The sequence below is a fragment of the Physella acuta genome, unplaced genomic scaffold (assembly GCF_028476545.2).
Source record: "Physella acuta isolate Inbredline_101_S28 unplaced genomic scaffold, ASM2847654v3 ptg000267l, whole genome shotgun sequence".
Classification (NCBI taxonomy): domain Eukaryota; kingdom Metazoa; phylum Mollusca; class Gastropoda; family Physidae; genus Physella; species Physella acuta.
The window spans coordinates 220,711-235,754 of NW_026731786.1; the positions used below are offsets into that span (position 1 = coordinate 220,711).

Here is a 15,044-nt window from a genome sequence, read left to right on the forward strand (position 1 = left end):
CAACGTTTTAGTATCTAGGGTTTATTTTACAGTAGACTCGAATTAAAAAAAAATATACTGCGCTCATATTTCTAAATTACTGTTAACATTGTGGAAATTATCCTAATTAAATTTGTCCGCATTCGTCCACAAGAAAGAAAAACATGTGATATGTAGTTATCTTTAAAATTATGCTGGAAAACCATTTTGAAAACTTCGTGACTGATCTGATTAAAATGTATAGACTAGTGTATTGTTATCTGATATCACTTACGTGCTAAGTAAAACATAAAAAAACACAATTCAGGACACGTAGGTAATAAAACAGATTGACTTTTACTTAACATGACAAAAGAGTCGCGTATAAAAAAAAACCTTGTCGAATAAAGCGGGAATCATCTCCCCTTTCTCGAATATTCTTATATTCTTATATTATACTACGGAAGATGGCAACTCGGGATATAGACATGATTTTAAATCAATTTTTAATTACTTAAGCTTTATTAAAAAACATGTATATATATATATATATATATATATATATATATATATATATATATATATATATATATATATATATATATATATATATATATATATATATAAAGAGAGAGATTTAAGATGTATAATTGACATGTTACTCTATATTTATGTACACATATCCACTCAGCTATTGTTGTACTTTGTATCGCGTCGATAGCCTATGCCTCTACGTCGTCGTTAAATATCTCTTAATCTCAGACTAATTTTATGGGCATCACGTGACCGGTATCTTCCTGTCGTTAGATACTGGACTTTCCATCCCCGCCCAGGCTATATCTGACGTCACATCCCCCCAGGGGTGACGATCCCCTCGCACAAATAAACGCGGCGGGGGTGGGGGTGGGGGTGTGCCAGTAAAACAATGTCATTATCGACGACGTATCTACTTTTTATAGACCGCCGGGCTGGCTTTTGAAGATAGCGAATGAAGAGTTTAGAACGAGAAGCTCGACTCAATATTTGATAAGCTGTGCAGCTCGGACTCACTCACGCTCTGGTATAAAGCCGCTCACCCCAAGCTTACGATGAGCAGTTTCGGTAAGCCGCAGGAAAGTGTCGGGCATTCAACTAACGGATGGCCTTAACATCTGAAAATATTCTTTTGTTATAAGTTTGGTTGTAACTGGACTAGAAATAAGTTTTTTGTTAAATATTTTAAAAAAAAATTAAAGTGACTATATATTTCTAAACTTTAGGTAAGTCTCAGAAATGTGGTTGAAATTTTGTAATTAATCGTGAAATTTTAAGATGTAGTTTTAAAATTTTGATTAAGATACTTATCAAAGAACAATCTGGTGAAGACACATGCGTAAGATTTTGTTTTAGATTGATACACTAAAACAAACGATTTCATTATAGTTGCTAAAGCTGTGTGAATTAATTGAACCGATCTGTTTTTCTGTATGCCGAATGCGCACATGAGAATCACAACATACATTTTTTTCGTCCGTTAAATGGAGATTTAACGAAACTGTTATTTTTCTCCGGGGAGGGGGGCGGAACTGAAAATTCCGGCGGGGGGGAAGGGGGGTGGGTGGAACGACGACATTTTGTTTATAAAGTATATTAGTTCGGGGTGGGGTGGGGGGTGGGAGAGGTAGACGAGCCCCCCCCCCATAGATGCCTGAAAAAACTATGCTTACCAGAAAGTTTTGAGTACGATTCCGGGTTAAAGTTCGTAGAAAGTCCCTGAGTCTATCCAGCTCTGATGGGTACCTGACTCACGTTAATGAAAGTAAAGGCATTTAGGCATTATGCTGACCACACAATCACGAGGTCAAAGAAACAGACGAACTACACTTAAACTGCCATATAGACCGTCATGCTCAACAGGGAAGATTTAGCACGATATCTTTCTGCGATTAGTGAATTTAAAAAAAAATAATTTAATTTTTGTTTCACTTGCCACATAGACCGTCAGGTTTGAAAGGGAAACATTACTTTACTTGTAGGATTTTCATGGAGCTCCTGATTGGATATTTAGAGAAACTACTTCAGTACCAAACTAAAAATATGTCTCAAATCAACTGATTATTTAATATCGAACCATTCTTTTTTCTACTTATTCCACCCAATCATAATATATAATCATAATATATAAAAGCTCATGTGGCACTTCTTTCTCTTTCTCTGTCCGCAAGTTTTTTTTTTTAGGCTATGTGATCAGTATGTTCAGCCATATATGGAGAACTTAAAGATACGGAATTTTGTTGAAAATAATAGGTTGGATGTTTTAAATGTATAAACTAAATTTTTTTAAAGAAGAAAAATAAAGGTGAAGGCATATTCAAATGTAGAAACACTGTTTTAATTATGCAACCGGAAAAGCATTTATTGTTGTGAAAAGACGATAATCAATGTCGACACATGTCACATGTTTAAACTACGGAAAGTACACAAAACTAATGGCGTCATCTTACAATTTTAGAATAAGAAGAAATTAACTATTTTATTAATGTGATTTAGGTCAATAGATCTTCTTATCAAGACTTACAATTATCTCGGCCAAAAGTAAGACAAATTACTTTAAAAAGCAACGTAAATATCATTGAACAGCCGGGTTTTTAATGGAATCATTTAAGTCTCTTATTCAGTGTGCGCAATAACTATGGTGTTGTGTTGACTAGTAATATATATAGTTTGGTTTTTCTAATATGTATTGGTAGCCTATATAATTTTAAATGTATCGGACATTTAGCTATTTAGTTATTTCTTTGCTTTGTCACTGATATCGTTCAACGTGTGGTAAAGCACATTGCTTTTATGACCAATAACTATTTTTATAAAATACTTTTCACAAACAAGTGTAACGTTAAATTATACAGGCCTATAATTCACGTGTAACGGGTACCGACGGCTAGTTTAAAGTAAAGCGGGAGTAATCTCCAATATAATTTATCGTTTATTAAACAGTAACGGGGGTGGCACGTTCAGTGCAATGGTGTAATAGAAGTGTTTTTTATTATTTAAAAAAAAAACTTAATTAAATAAACCGAGAGTTATCTCCGCTAAACTTTCTCGAATATTCTTATATAACACTACGGCGAATGGCAACTCGGGTTACAGACATGACTTTTAATCAATTTTTAAGTACTAAAACTTTTTTAGAATATAATAAAATCTCGTAGAAAAAAGAATTGCGCACCAAGTGAACGCCAACAATATGTGTATAGTAGTGCGAAATATTATTAGTAGCGTAAATTACTTTTTCCGGTCAACGGAAATTACTCAAAATTTGACTGAAGGCAGAGAATTTGATCTTATACTTATATGTAAAATTTCATTAATCTATCTGAAACAATACCAGTGTTTCTTCCAGACTTTTTTCTCCGGGGGGCACTTGAAATCTTCGGGGGGGGGGGGGGCGGTAAACTTTCTTCGGAGGGGCGGACACTGTTAAAAGTATATATTTTCTATATAAATTATATAAATTTAATTTCGTTCGGGGAGGGGGCGGTAAAAAATTTTCGGGGGGGGGCTTTTTCCCCCCCGAAGAGATGCCTGGAAGAAACTCTGAACAATACTCAAGCTAAAGGCTTTAGAAAAATTGAAAATTACTGGAAATCGCTGAAAAGTTGATACGGATCTACAAATTTGATTAAATACTTATATAGGACATTTCATCAACCTAGCTGTAACGGTACTCAAGTTACGGACAAAATTGCAAAACTATGTTTTTCCGACTCAGCGAGGTGCAAAACCTCGAGATTTGTTAAAATCTCGATTTGTTTTTCACAATTACAATACTTCCTTTATACTACGTATACGAGAAAGTAAAAATAGAATAGTAAAAAAATAATTGCGCAACAAAATGAACGTAAACAATGAATGCATAACAGAGGAGAATATTAGTACTTTATAAACGAAACCATTTATACTTTTTAATATGTTAATTAAACACCTAATTAAGTCACATTTTATGTCACAGTTCATCGTGAAAAGTTTGAAATAAATCCGTCCAGTAGTAGTGATATCTTTTGGGAAACCCGAAACAGCGTAAAGTAATACTTTCGGTCTCCTGAAATCACTCAAAATTTAACAGTAACAAGGTTATAGCATCTTATACCTATTTTTATGTATACAAGTTTGATAACCTAAGTGAACCGGTACTTACGTTACCATTATTTTAGAAACCGGAAGTATAGTAAAGTACCACTTCCTGTTATTGGAGGTCACTTTTTAAAGAAATCTAAATATAAGATCTTATACTTATACATGATTTTTTTTACCTACCTGAAACAGTACTCAAGTTAAGGTATTCACACGGAATTAGAGTAAAACAACACATCCGGTTGCCGAAAATCATTCAAAAGTTGATAGAATACGGCACGTACAATTTAGTACATATGTATGAACTTATGTCAACCGAACTTAAACATTGCTCTAGCTATTGGCTTTTGAGAAACCGAAACTAAATTATGAACCACTGCCGAAAATCCCCCAAAAGCTTAGACAGAACTACAAATTCGGTATAATACTTATATATGAAATTTCATCAACCTAGCTGTAACGGTACTCAAATTGTCGTGTCCACACACAAACACACAAAACACAGACAAACATACAGACACACAAACATACAGACACAATTTCAAACTCAGTTTATCCGACTCAAGGATGTGCAAAACCGATTTTTAAAAAAAAAATGTACAAATGTTAAAGTTTTTAATTACACAACCTTTTGCAGGTATGTCAGGGTCCAAAAAATCAACGGTGTTTTTACTGCAGTGGGTGCTCGTATTCCTGGTACATCTGGTGCCAGTCGCCACTGTTTCACCTGAGGAGGAGGAACGGTTTTACACCAACGCTAGACACAGGTAGGTCAATCTCTCAGGTATTACTTTTGTGATACCAGTAACATTGATACCTAATTTTGTGACATCTCTAACATTGTTACCTAATTTTGTGACAAATGCAACAATAATACCTTAATTTTGATTGCGGGTACTACAACATTAAATCTTTATTATTTTAAATTAAGTCCATAAAAATAGTTGAAAGTATCGGAGAATACAAATTATTAATTGCTAGAACTGTACAAATACAGCTGATCGGTAATTTTGCCAGGAAATATTTGAGTAACCAGTTGAAACAAGGAAGAGCAGACATTTGACAGAGTTTGATAAAAATACTCACTGCACCAAAACATAGTTCCATCTTGCTACCTGACCTCAATGAGAGGTCACCCTCTAGATATGAGTGTTGTTAAACGCGACGTATAGCGAAACCTGTGTTGAAATAAGTATTAGCCTAACAATACATAACCAGCCATGTACGTGATTATTGCCACATCTTTTAACCCTTGCTAATCCCCCCAGTTGACAATAGGTCATAAATATCTGATGTGATAAACTATGTCTTTTGCTCACACTAATCGCGGAGCTTAATATAAGTGTTTTTATATTTATAGAAAGCATGATTTCTGTGTATAAGTTTAAGAGTGTTATAACACATGTGTTTGCTTTATATATTTCCATTTTTATTTATAGTTTATATAACTTTTGTTTGTTGTTGTATTATGTTTTTGTGTATCGTGTTGTGTAGTGTCATGTTTTATGGTGTTATTTTATGTGGTGTTATGTTTCGTGGTGTTATGTTTTGTGGTGTCATGCCTTGTGGTGTTATGTTTTGCGGTTTTATGTTATGTAGTATCATGCCTTGTAATGTTATGTTTTGTAGTGTTTGTTTTCTAATGTCTATATTTTGTAGTTAGTTTTTCGTATACTTTTTGTATTTTGTGTTATGTATGTCATTTATGGTTCATAATTAATCGAAACGAATAAGTTCCCTTTTCGAACCCCATGATACATGGAACAAGTAGAGTTCACCTGTTTCTGTGACTCGGCATATGAAAGGATAGTGTGGTCAGTACTATGTTCAGCCGTATTTACTTTCCCTAACGTTGACTCAAGGACGTTCTTAAACTCGTGACATTCTGGTTAGGAGACTGACGCTCTACTGCTAGGCGATGGTTGCGGCGAATGACTTGTAGTAATTATGTTTTGGTGCTAGAATTTATGAATGCATGGTTTGATCTTTCAAGGTAAAAAACACATGTTCTGTAAGTCGTTAAGTCAAGGTTTTTTAAAAATAATAATTCAAGTTTAAAATTCACTATATTGCTGCCACATAGTTTTGTAAGACAATCTGTATCTAATTTAAAACAATACTAGACTATCAGTATCTCCCCTCAGTTTTGTAAGACAATCAGTATCCCCCCCCCCCTCACGTTTGTTAGAAAATATATGCCCCCACAGTTTTGTTCTAAATAAAAACAGAAATAAACTGTTGTTTAACATATATAAGTATTTATATCCTAAAAACTTGTTCGATCATTATGTATGATTAAATAATTAAAGGCTTATTGAAGAATTGAATCTTGATTATTTTATTATTAAGTAGAAACTCTACTGTTCAAATTATGACGTTATTAGAGCCACTTTGCCACACAAATCTTGCAAGGATTTTTACTTCTCTTTATAGTTTAAAACTCTGAAAATAGCGTCAAACAGTTTAATCTTTCAAGGATTGTAATCACAATTTTCCCGAACCAAATTAAAATGTTTTATTTTCATCAACGGCGAAGCTTCTGTTCGCTGCCGTCGTGTAGGATTTCAAGAAACCAATTTTATTTTAGGAAACAGTTTCTATTCGCAGTCGTGGCAGAACGTTTGACTTGGCCTCTGGTGCTCTTTTTATGACCGTCATACACCATTTTTGTGTGCTAATAATTTAATAAGCAGTTAATTATTAAGCTGTTGATTAGTTACAATGCCTGGTGGCTTAGGGATTCTAGAAATAGCAACGATTTATTATTCTTTATTTGTTTTACTTAATGCAATGACTGGAAATATGCAATGGTAATTGAGTTAGTTATCTGGTACGGTAAATGTGGTTCTGGTATTAATTTGTGGTCCAATGGACTCTTTTGTGGGAGGTGGGATTAGTGCCCTCCACCAGGGTAGGATTAGCACATAGGGTAATGTCCCATTAATGTCAACTGTAGACCTAGAGGGCTAGTTCAGTTCACCAGTTGCATCCAATGATAGGTCAGTGCTCCTGTTACATACCATGATAGGTCAGTGCACCAGTTAAATACTATGATAGGTCAGTGCAACAGTTACATCCCATGATAGGTCAGTGCAACAGTTACATCCCATGATAGGTCAGTGCACCAGTTACATCCCATGATAGTTCAGTGCACCAGTTACATCTCATGATAGGTCAGTGCACCAGCTACATACCATGATAGGTCAGTGCGCCAATTGCATCCCATGATAGGTCAGTGCACCAATTGCATCCCATGATAGGTCAGTGCACCAATTGCATCCAATGATAGGTCAGTGCACCTGTGATATCCAATGCTAATTAAGCGTTCATAAAACGTGCCATTTTTTATTTATAGATAATAAATGTCTGATAAACATAAAACTATGATATATATATATATATATATATATATATATATATATATATATATATATATATATATATATATATATATGGATCGTTTTATGCAATAATAAATGCATGAAGACTAAAAAGTTTTAAACAGTTGTATTTTTTTGACAATTAAAACCAGATTTATTATGAAAGGTGTATGTTTGCCATCCTTGCAGTTTTAGGAAAAAAACATTTAAAACTGTGATTCCTTTTAAACCTAGTACTCCCTTCTTTAAACCTGATATTCCCTGTCGTTAAACCTACTATTATCCGTACTTAAACCTACTATTCCCCCTCTTCAAACCTACAATTACCAACATTTAAACGTTTGAGAGAGTCACAAATACAATCTCTAGCGAACACAAAAATGGAGCTAACAAGGCAAAGATTTAAAAAATAAATAACCGAGTTATATCCCTTTAACCTAGAACTTATTTCTGAACTACCAAACGTAAATATTTTTCACATCTAAAATAGGCCGGATTTCAATTTAATAGAGGCTATTTTTACAAACTTTATTTTTTACTTCAGGTTAAAAAAACAAGGTAAATAAATCAATCGTTGGTAGCTCACTCAGCTGAACAATTTAAAATAAAAATTAAAAATTAGTTGAGAAGAGCGTAATGTTTGGTCACATTAGTTTCGTGATTTTAGAAATGTTTACTTTTTTGGACAAAAAAGTATCAAAATAAAATTAAATATTAAATATTTGTAATTCGAATGCTCGCTGTGGTTTTGAGTTTTTTATTCCGCCGTAAAGAAATGAGATTAACGCGAAATTTAACACGTTAATATGTCCCGGGGGTGCGTCCGTAATTAGCCTAGGTGTTAGATTACCTTTGTAGAAGTGTAAACATTGCAAAGTCTAATTGAAACTTGCGACATAGAAATAAACAAAGCAGCCATATTGAAAGTCAAGTAACAGCAATGCGGTTTCTACTTGTAGGTCAGTGTGTTTGTGATTTATATCAGTTGGTCAGTGTGTTTGTGTGATTTATATCTGTTGATCAGCGTGTTTGTGTTTTATGTCTGTTGGTCAGTGTTTGCTTATGATTTATATCTGTTGGTCAGTGTATGTTTATGATTTATATCTGTTGGTCAGTGTGTTTGTGATTTCTGTCTATTGGTCAGTGTTTGTTTGCGATTTATATCTGTTGGTCAATGTCTGCTTGTGATTTATATTTGTATTCTTCCATGTAAGGTGTGTGAATGTGGTTTTCCATTAATGACGTCACATCTCTAAGATAAGGTTGCTGGAGGATTTGAGGGAGGGTGGTGAGGAGGAGGAGGCAGTATAAGAAATTGTTGCGTCACAGTTTTGGATTTAAAGAGTAATTTTAAAAAATTCAACAGCTCTTTCACTAGTTAAAAAAAAACGTTTTTTCTTTAAACATAAAGTGAATTGATTTATACACATAACCTATGCCGACCCACCTGTGTAAGCGTCACATTGATCTATGCACATAACCTATGCCGACCCACCTGTGTAAACGTCACATTGATCTATGCACATAACCTACGCCGACCCACCTGTGTAAACGTCACATTGATCTATGCACATAACCTATGCCGACCCACCTGTGTAAACGTCACATTGATCTATGCACATAACCTACGCCGACCCACCTGTGTAAACGTCACATTGATCTATGCACATAACCTATGCCGACCCACCTGTTTTAGCGTTAGAGAAAGGAATATCTGTTTTAAAACAGTCAGTGAACGGCATGTGTGGGTGGGGGTGGGGAAGGTTGGTGGTAGGGGTGGGGGGAGTAAATAATCAACATTTTTCTGACATTGGTGACGTTTGAGGTAAACAGCCTCATAATGTGACCTCAATAATTGACAAGTCATACGTGATCTGTGATGTTTAGATTACATTTAATAAATTAAGCGGTTATTTATTAATTTTGCTTTACATTAATTTTTTTTAAAGTAATACACCGTTTGAATGTAGTAAGCAAAATAGACATTTTAATTTTTCCTATTAAGATGTGTTCGGTAAAAGCGTTTATAAAGCAGATGGGGTTCGGTACCTCCAACAACTGTTCTAAGACAAGCGCTGTACCGGAGATTTGAGAAGTTAACGGGACGATTAACAGCCCAATAATTCCATTTATCTTTTGCAACAAGGGGGGGGGATAGAGGAAAGGGGTGGAGCGGAATGGTATCACGTTATAAATAGACGACCCTAAAATATCAAACTGCTATCAGTCGATCAGGCAAACAAAAAATCTCAGGAAAGCTCAACACTGGTTTGGCATTACATCTAACATGACAGACAGCCGTAAAAAACAGAACGGCTACAAATGACTTACTTCGAGACCCGATTGACCAAAATAAAACCAAACCGTCTACACACGTCCTACTTCGTGACCCGATTGACCAAAATAAAACCAAACCGTCTAAAAATGACCTACTTCGTGACCAGATTGACCAAAATAAAACCAAAACCGTCTACACATGTCCTACTTCCTCCCCAGATTCGCCACGTCATCACCAGCAATAGTCCTGGAGATCTGGCACAGAGACTGCCACAGGAGATGTTTTGCGCAGCTACTTCCCCAAGTTGAGATAGCTTGTCAATTCGATCCTTACAGGTTCGCTTTTTACCAATTTTAATTGCTTCCTCTATGCTTAATATCTTTTACTTGGGCGTGGATTGACAGGGGTGAGCGATATTTCGACTACTTCTGACAGAACAACTACTTTCAAGCTTGGCGCGTGCTTTGGGATTTTTTAACAAAATTATTTCAAGTAATTGGATACTTGGTTCGTTTTTGAGAATTAAAAATTTCCTTTAGAAAGTCCTACTTTCCGCACTATTATACGCACATTGTTTGAGTTCATTAAGTGCGCAGTCTTTTTACTTTCTCATATATACGAAGTATAGAGAAAGTCTTGTAATCGTGCAAAAAAATAAATCGAGATTTTTACAAATCTCGACGTTTTACATCTCACTGATACGGAAAAACATAATTTTGCAATCTTGTCCGTATGTCTGTGTGTGTGTGTGTGTGTGTGTGTGTGTGTGTGTCCGTGTGTAAACACGATAACTTGAGTACCTTTACAGCTAGGTTGATGAAATTTCATATATAAGTATTTTATCAAAATCGTAGATCCGTAGCAACTTTTGAGCGATTTCCGATAACCGGAAGTAGTACCTTTTCTACTTTGAATTTTTCAAAAGCCTATAACTTGAGTACTATTTCAGATAGATAAATGAAATTTGATATGTAAGTAAAAGATCTAATTCTCTAACTTCTGTCAAATGTTGAGTAATTTCCGTTTACCGGAAGTACTTATTCACGCTATTTCCGATTTCTCAAAAAAAAACGCATGTAAATTTATAAAGTACTAATAATATTGCGCACTATTATGCACATCTTTATTTAGCGTTCACTTGGTGTGCATTTCTTTTTTCTACGAGATTATATTCTATTTTAAATAAACCGGGAGTGATCTCCCCTAAACTTTCTCGAATATTCTTATATAAAATAACAGGGGATGGGAACTCGGGCTATAGACATGATTTTTAATCCATTTTAAATACTTAAAGTTTTAAAAATAGAATAAAATGTCGTAGACAAATTAATTGCACACCAAGTGAACGCCGAATAAAAAAGCGCATAATAGTGCGCAATAATATTATTACTTTTAAAATTTACATTAGTTTTTTGAGAAATTGGAAGTAGCGTAAAGTACTACTTCCAGTCAACGGAAATGACTCAAAATTTAATAGAAGGTAGAGAATTAGATCTTTTACTTACGTATGAAATTTCATTTATCTATCTGAAATAGTAGTCAAGTTATAGGCTTTTGAAAAATTCAAAGTAGGAAAAGTACCACTTCCGGTTATCGGAAATCGCTTAAAAGTTGATACGGATCTACGATTTCGATAAAATACTTATATATGAAATTTCATCAACCTAGCTGTAACGGTACTCAAGTTTTCGTGTTTACACACGGACAGACAGACAGACAGACACACACACACAGACACACAGACATACGGACAAGATTGCAAAATTATGTTTTTCCGTATCAGTGAGGTGTGAAACGTCGAGATTTGTAAAAATCTCGATTTTTTTTTTGCACGATTACAAGACTTTCTCTATACTTCGTATATACGAGAAAGTAAAAATTTGAGTATTTAAAATGGATTAAAAATCATGTCTAGAAGTCTATATCCCGAGTTGCCATCCCCCGTGGTGTTGTATTAGAATATTCGAGAAAGTTTAGGGGAGATCACTCCCGGTTTATTAGTTATATTATTCTATTGTACTAAAACTTTAAGAGCATTAAATTTTTTTTCAAACTAACAGAAATCGGCTAGGCTATGCTCCAGCCATCTATAATCAAGTGTAAATTTTAATGTTAACGCAGATATATATGTTTGAAGAAAAATTAAAAGCATTACATAAGGTTACGCTTAAAATGGTAATACATAAAATTTTCGAGATTTTAAAAATACCATCATCTGCCATTCCTTGATAACAGTTCATTACAATAGTAATTTAGAATTTTTATATCTAATCATCATTTAAAAAAAAATCTAATCACAATTATAACTTGCAACTTAGACACAAATCTTAACTGAATTTACTACTTTAAAATTGGTTTAAATGAAATCTTAAACTTGAGCATAAAATAATAAGGCACGATAAATTACTTTATTTTAATTTTTGTTTGTTTGACAAACAATATGAAAATTTCCTTGGATGTATCGTTAAAGATTTAGGCGCAATATGATAAAGCTTCGGAACACTTTTCAATCGGCTACTATCTGTTTTTAATAGGACGTCACATTTTTCATTATATTTCATTCTTTTATACATTTGGGCGGAAAATTAGTACTTTATAAAGAAATTTTAATTAGTTTTTTATGTTAATGAAACATTTTATACTTAATATTTTATTTCGCCACACCTTATGTCACAGTGCATTGTCACTGAGTCTTCACCTACGTGAACAATTTGAAACAAATAGGACGGTAGAAGAATATTTTTGAAAAATACTGAATAATACTACTTTTGGTAATCGCAAATCACTCAAGATCTGGACAAACTCAAGAGAATAATATTTGACACCTATTTGTAAAATTTCCTTTGTCTAACTGATACGGCACTTATCTAAATTGTATAAACTTGAACTAGAGTAAAGTAGCACTTCCGGATATTGGAGCTCAATTAAAATTTTGAAACAAAGTACGGTGTCTCATACTTACCTTTTACCCAACTTAAATAGTAATAAAGTTATCGTGTTTCGAAGGGAAAAGAATATACTTCTTTTCGTTCAAAAGTTGAAATGAGTCTTTGCATACAATCTGATACTTATAATTGTATCTAACTTACTTTAATAATGGTACTAAAGTTATCAGCTTTTGAGATACCAAAGTAGAGTATGTATTACTTCCGTTTACCAGAATTGTTGTAACGTTGACGGAAAACCTAAAAATTTCATACAATAATTCTATATGAAATTTGGTAAACAACTGAAATGGTACTCAAGTTATAGTGTTTACAGACACACAGACGGACAGGATGATAAAACAATTTCAACAGAAATGTATCAAAATTTGTCAGAATCGAGCTTTAAGTGTCTACACGATTACAATGCATACTTTATATTTGGTACACGATTCAGCAGACTTTGTCAAGAACAAATCTTCTGCCATTATCTGCAAACATCCGCTCTAATTGGTGTAATAATCCGAGAGACATTCTTCACTTTGTTCTTATAGATATTGGTGCACTAAAAATAGAGAAAAAAACATTTTTTTTAAAATATTTATAAACGAACCAATAATAAAATAACAAAAAAGAAAAACATTATCGATTTAGTAGACCTAATGTATTTTATACACAGTATAGTGAACCTTCCTTTTGTTTCATGTTATTTTACTAGCGGTTCATAATTATACACAAACATCGTTTAGATACTTTATGATTTATACACGATCACAGAATACTGTCCTCAAGTATTTGACACTATTTGACACTGGGCATTTTAAACGGCTTCCTTTTTTCTAGGGCCCCATATCCCACCAGATCAAGGCGACAGGTCAGCAGAGTGCCAAAAATAGATCAAGGTCAGATGGTGTTACCAGGCAACAGTTCAAGCTTGATTTCGCAATTAAGAACAGGGAGCAAACGGACAGAAGAAAAAGGTTAGCGATTCTGAAAATATTAGTTGTCCCGTTTCATAGTATATACATTTGTATATATATATATATATATATATATATATATATATATATATATATATATATATATATATATCCTACACAATGAAACTAATTTTGTAACAATAAACCATTCTTCCTCTAGCATCAGACGGGTCCCCATTTTTGGACAAACGTTCGGCCGCGACGTTTTTTAGAAAGAGAGCCGGTTCACTTTCCAGAGTCAAGAGGTCAGGCATCATGGACGAGTGCTGCTACCGGAAGGCGTGCGCATGGGAGGAGTACGCCGAATACTGCCACCGGCACCCGCGCGTGCCCCACTCCCGCCAGTCTGTCTGTACTTACAGCTAACTGCTGTCTCTTCACACCGTCGACTGGTGGAGCCAACCTGGAGATTATTATTTTACTAAGATATATCAGATAGATTTATAACATATCGTGGCTTTTCTTTCTTAAAAAAGTATGGGATTTAGGCATGACGATACACATATTTTAGTTATATACATTCTCCGATCCAAGTAAAAAAAATCTCTAAGATATATATATATATATATATATATATATATATATATATATATATATATATATATATATATATATATATATATATATATATATATATATATATATATATTAATGATAAAAGATTTACGATACTTAAAGTTAAAGGATAAGTTATATTATATTTTATTTAAGACGCATCACTGTAAAAGACCTAATTTTATCTTTGTTTGATGAGATACGCTGTTCTTGTCTGAATGGATGATAGATGCTACTGTAAGAGAACACAAAAATCTAAATTTAAAATAAAAACAATTTCTGTTTTTCAAACATCAAGTCATCGTTCTGTAATTTGTTTGGTTTGTGTGTGTTTATTTTAGTGCTAAATAATCAAACTTAATTTCCTTGCCAATTCTTAAAATACTGATAACATAAGTAACTTTTCAGTTCATTAGCATTATCTTTCCTGTTGACGCTTTCTGGAGCAGAGTTTCTTCCAGGCATCTCTTCGGGGGAAAGTCTACCGCCCCCCCCCCCGAACGAAATGGAATTTATTTAGAAAATATATACTTTTATTAGTGTCAGACCCCCTGGAAATTTTAGTCCGACCCTCCCTGAAAAATTCATGTTCCTCCCGGAGAAAAAAGTCTGGAAGAAACACTGTTTTTGAGTAAAAATACACAACTACACCGCTCCGTCGTACTCTGTTCTGTAAGATTCCCCCAAGTACGACCCACGACATTTCGGCTGGTTCAACTTCACTGACAGCTGCCCGTTCAGTTATGTGGACAACATGGAACAGAAATGATAAGATAGTTTATGTATGCTCCTAGTAATGTTTGGCATCCTGAAGTAGTATTTACAATGGACATGATACATTTAGTAATGTAATATA

General features: G+C 34.0%; 1 protein-coding gene across 2 annotated transcripts; it reads left to right on the forward strand.

Moving 5' to 3' along the window:
* The first annotated feature begins 959 nt into the window (after positions 1 to 959).
* On the forward strand, positions 960 to 14,159 carry LOC131939199 (putative insulin-like peptide 7). Of its 2 annotated transcripts, none has more exons than XM_059297388.1 (5): positions 960 to 1,059; positions 4,709 to 4,838; positions 9,948 to 10,064; positions 13,497 to 13,633; positions 13,794 to 14,159. In XM_059297388.1, exons 1-5 carry the CDS (start codon positions 1,047 to 1,049, stop codon positions 13,997 to 13,999), a joined length of 603 nt encoding a protein of 200 aa, XP_059153371.1. In that variant the 5' UTR covers positions 960 to 1,046; the 3' UTR covers positions 14,000 to 14,159. The 2 variants fall into 2 exon arrangements, with proteins under 2 accessions (XP_059153371.1, XP_059153372.1); XM_059297389.1 differs by lacking the exon at positions 960 to 1,059 and adding an exon at positions 1,065 to 1,217.
* Positions 14,160 to 15,044: the final 885 nt, after the last annotated feature.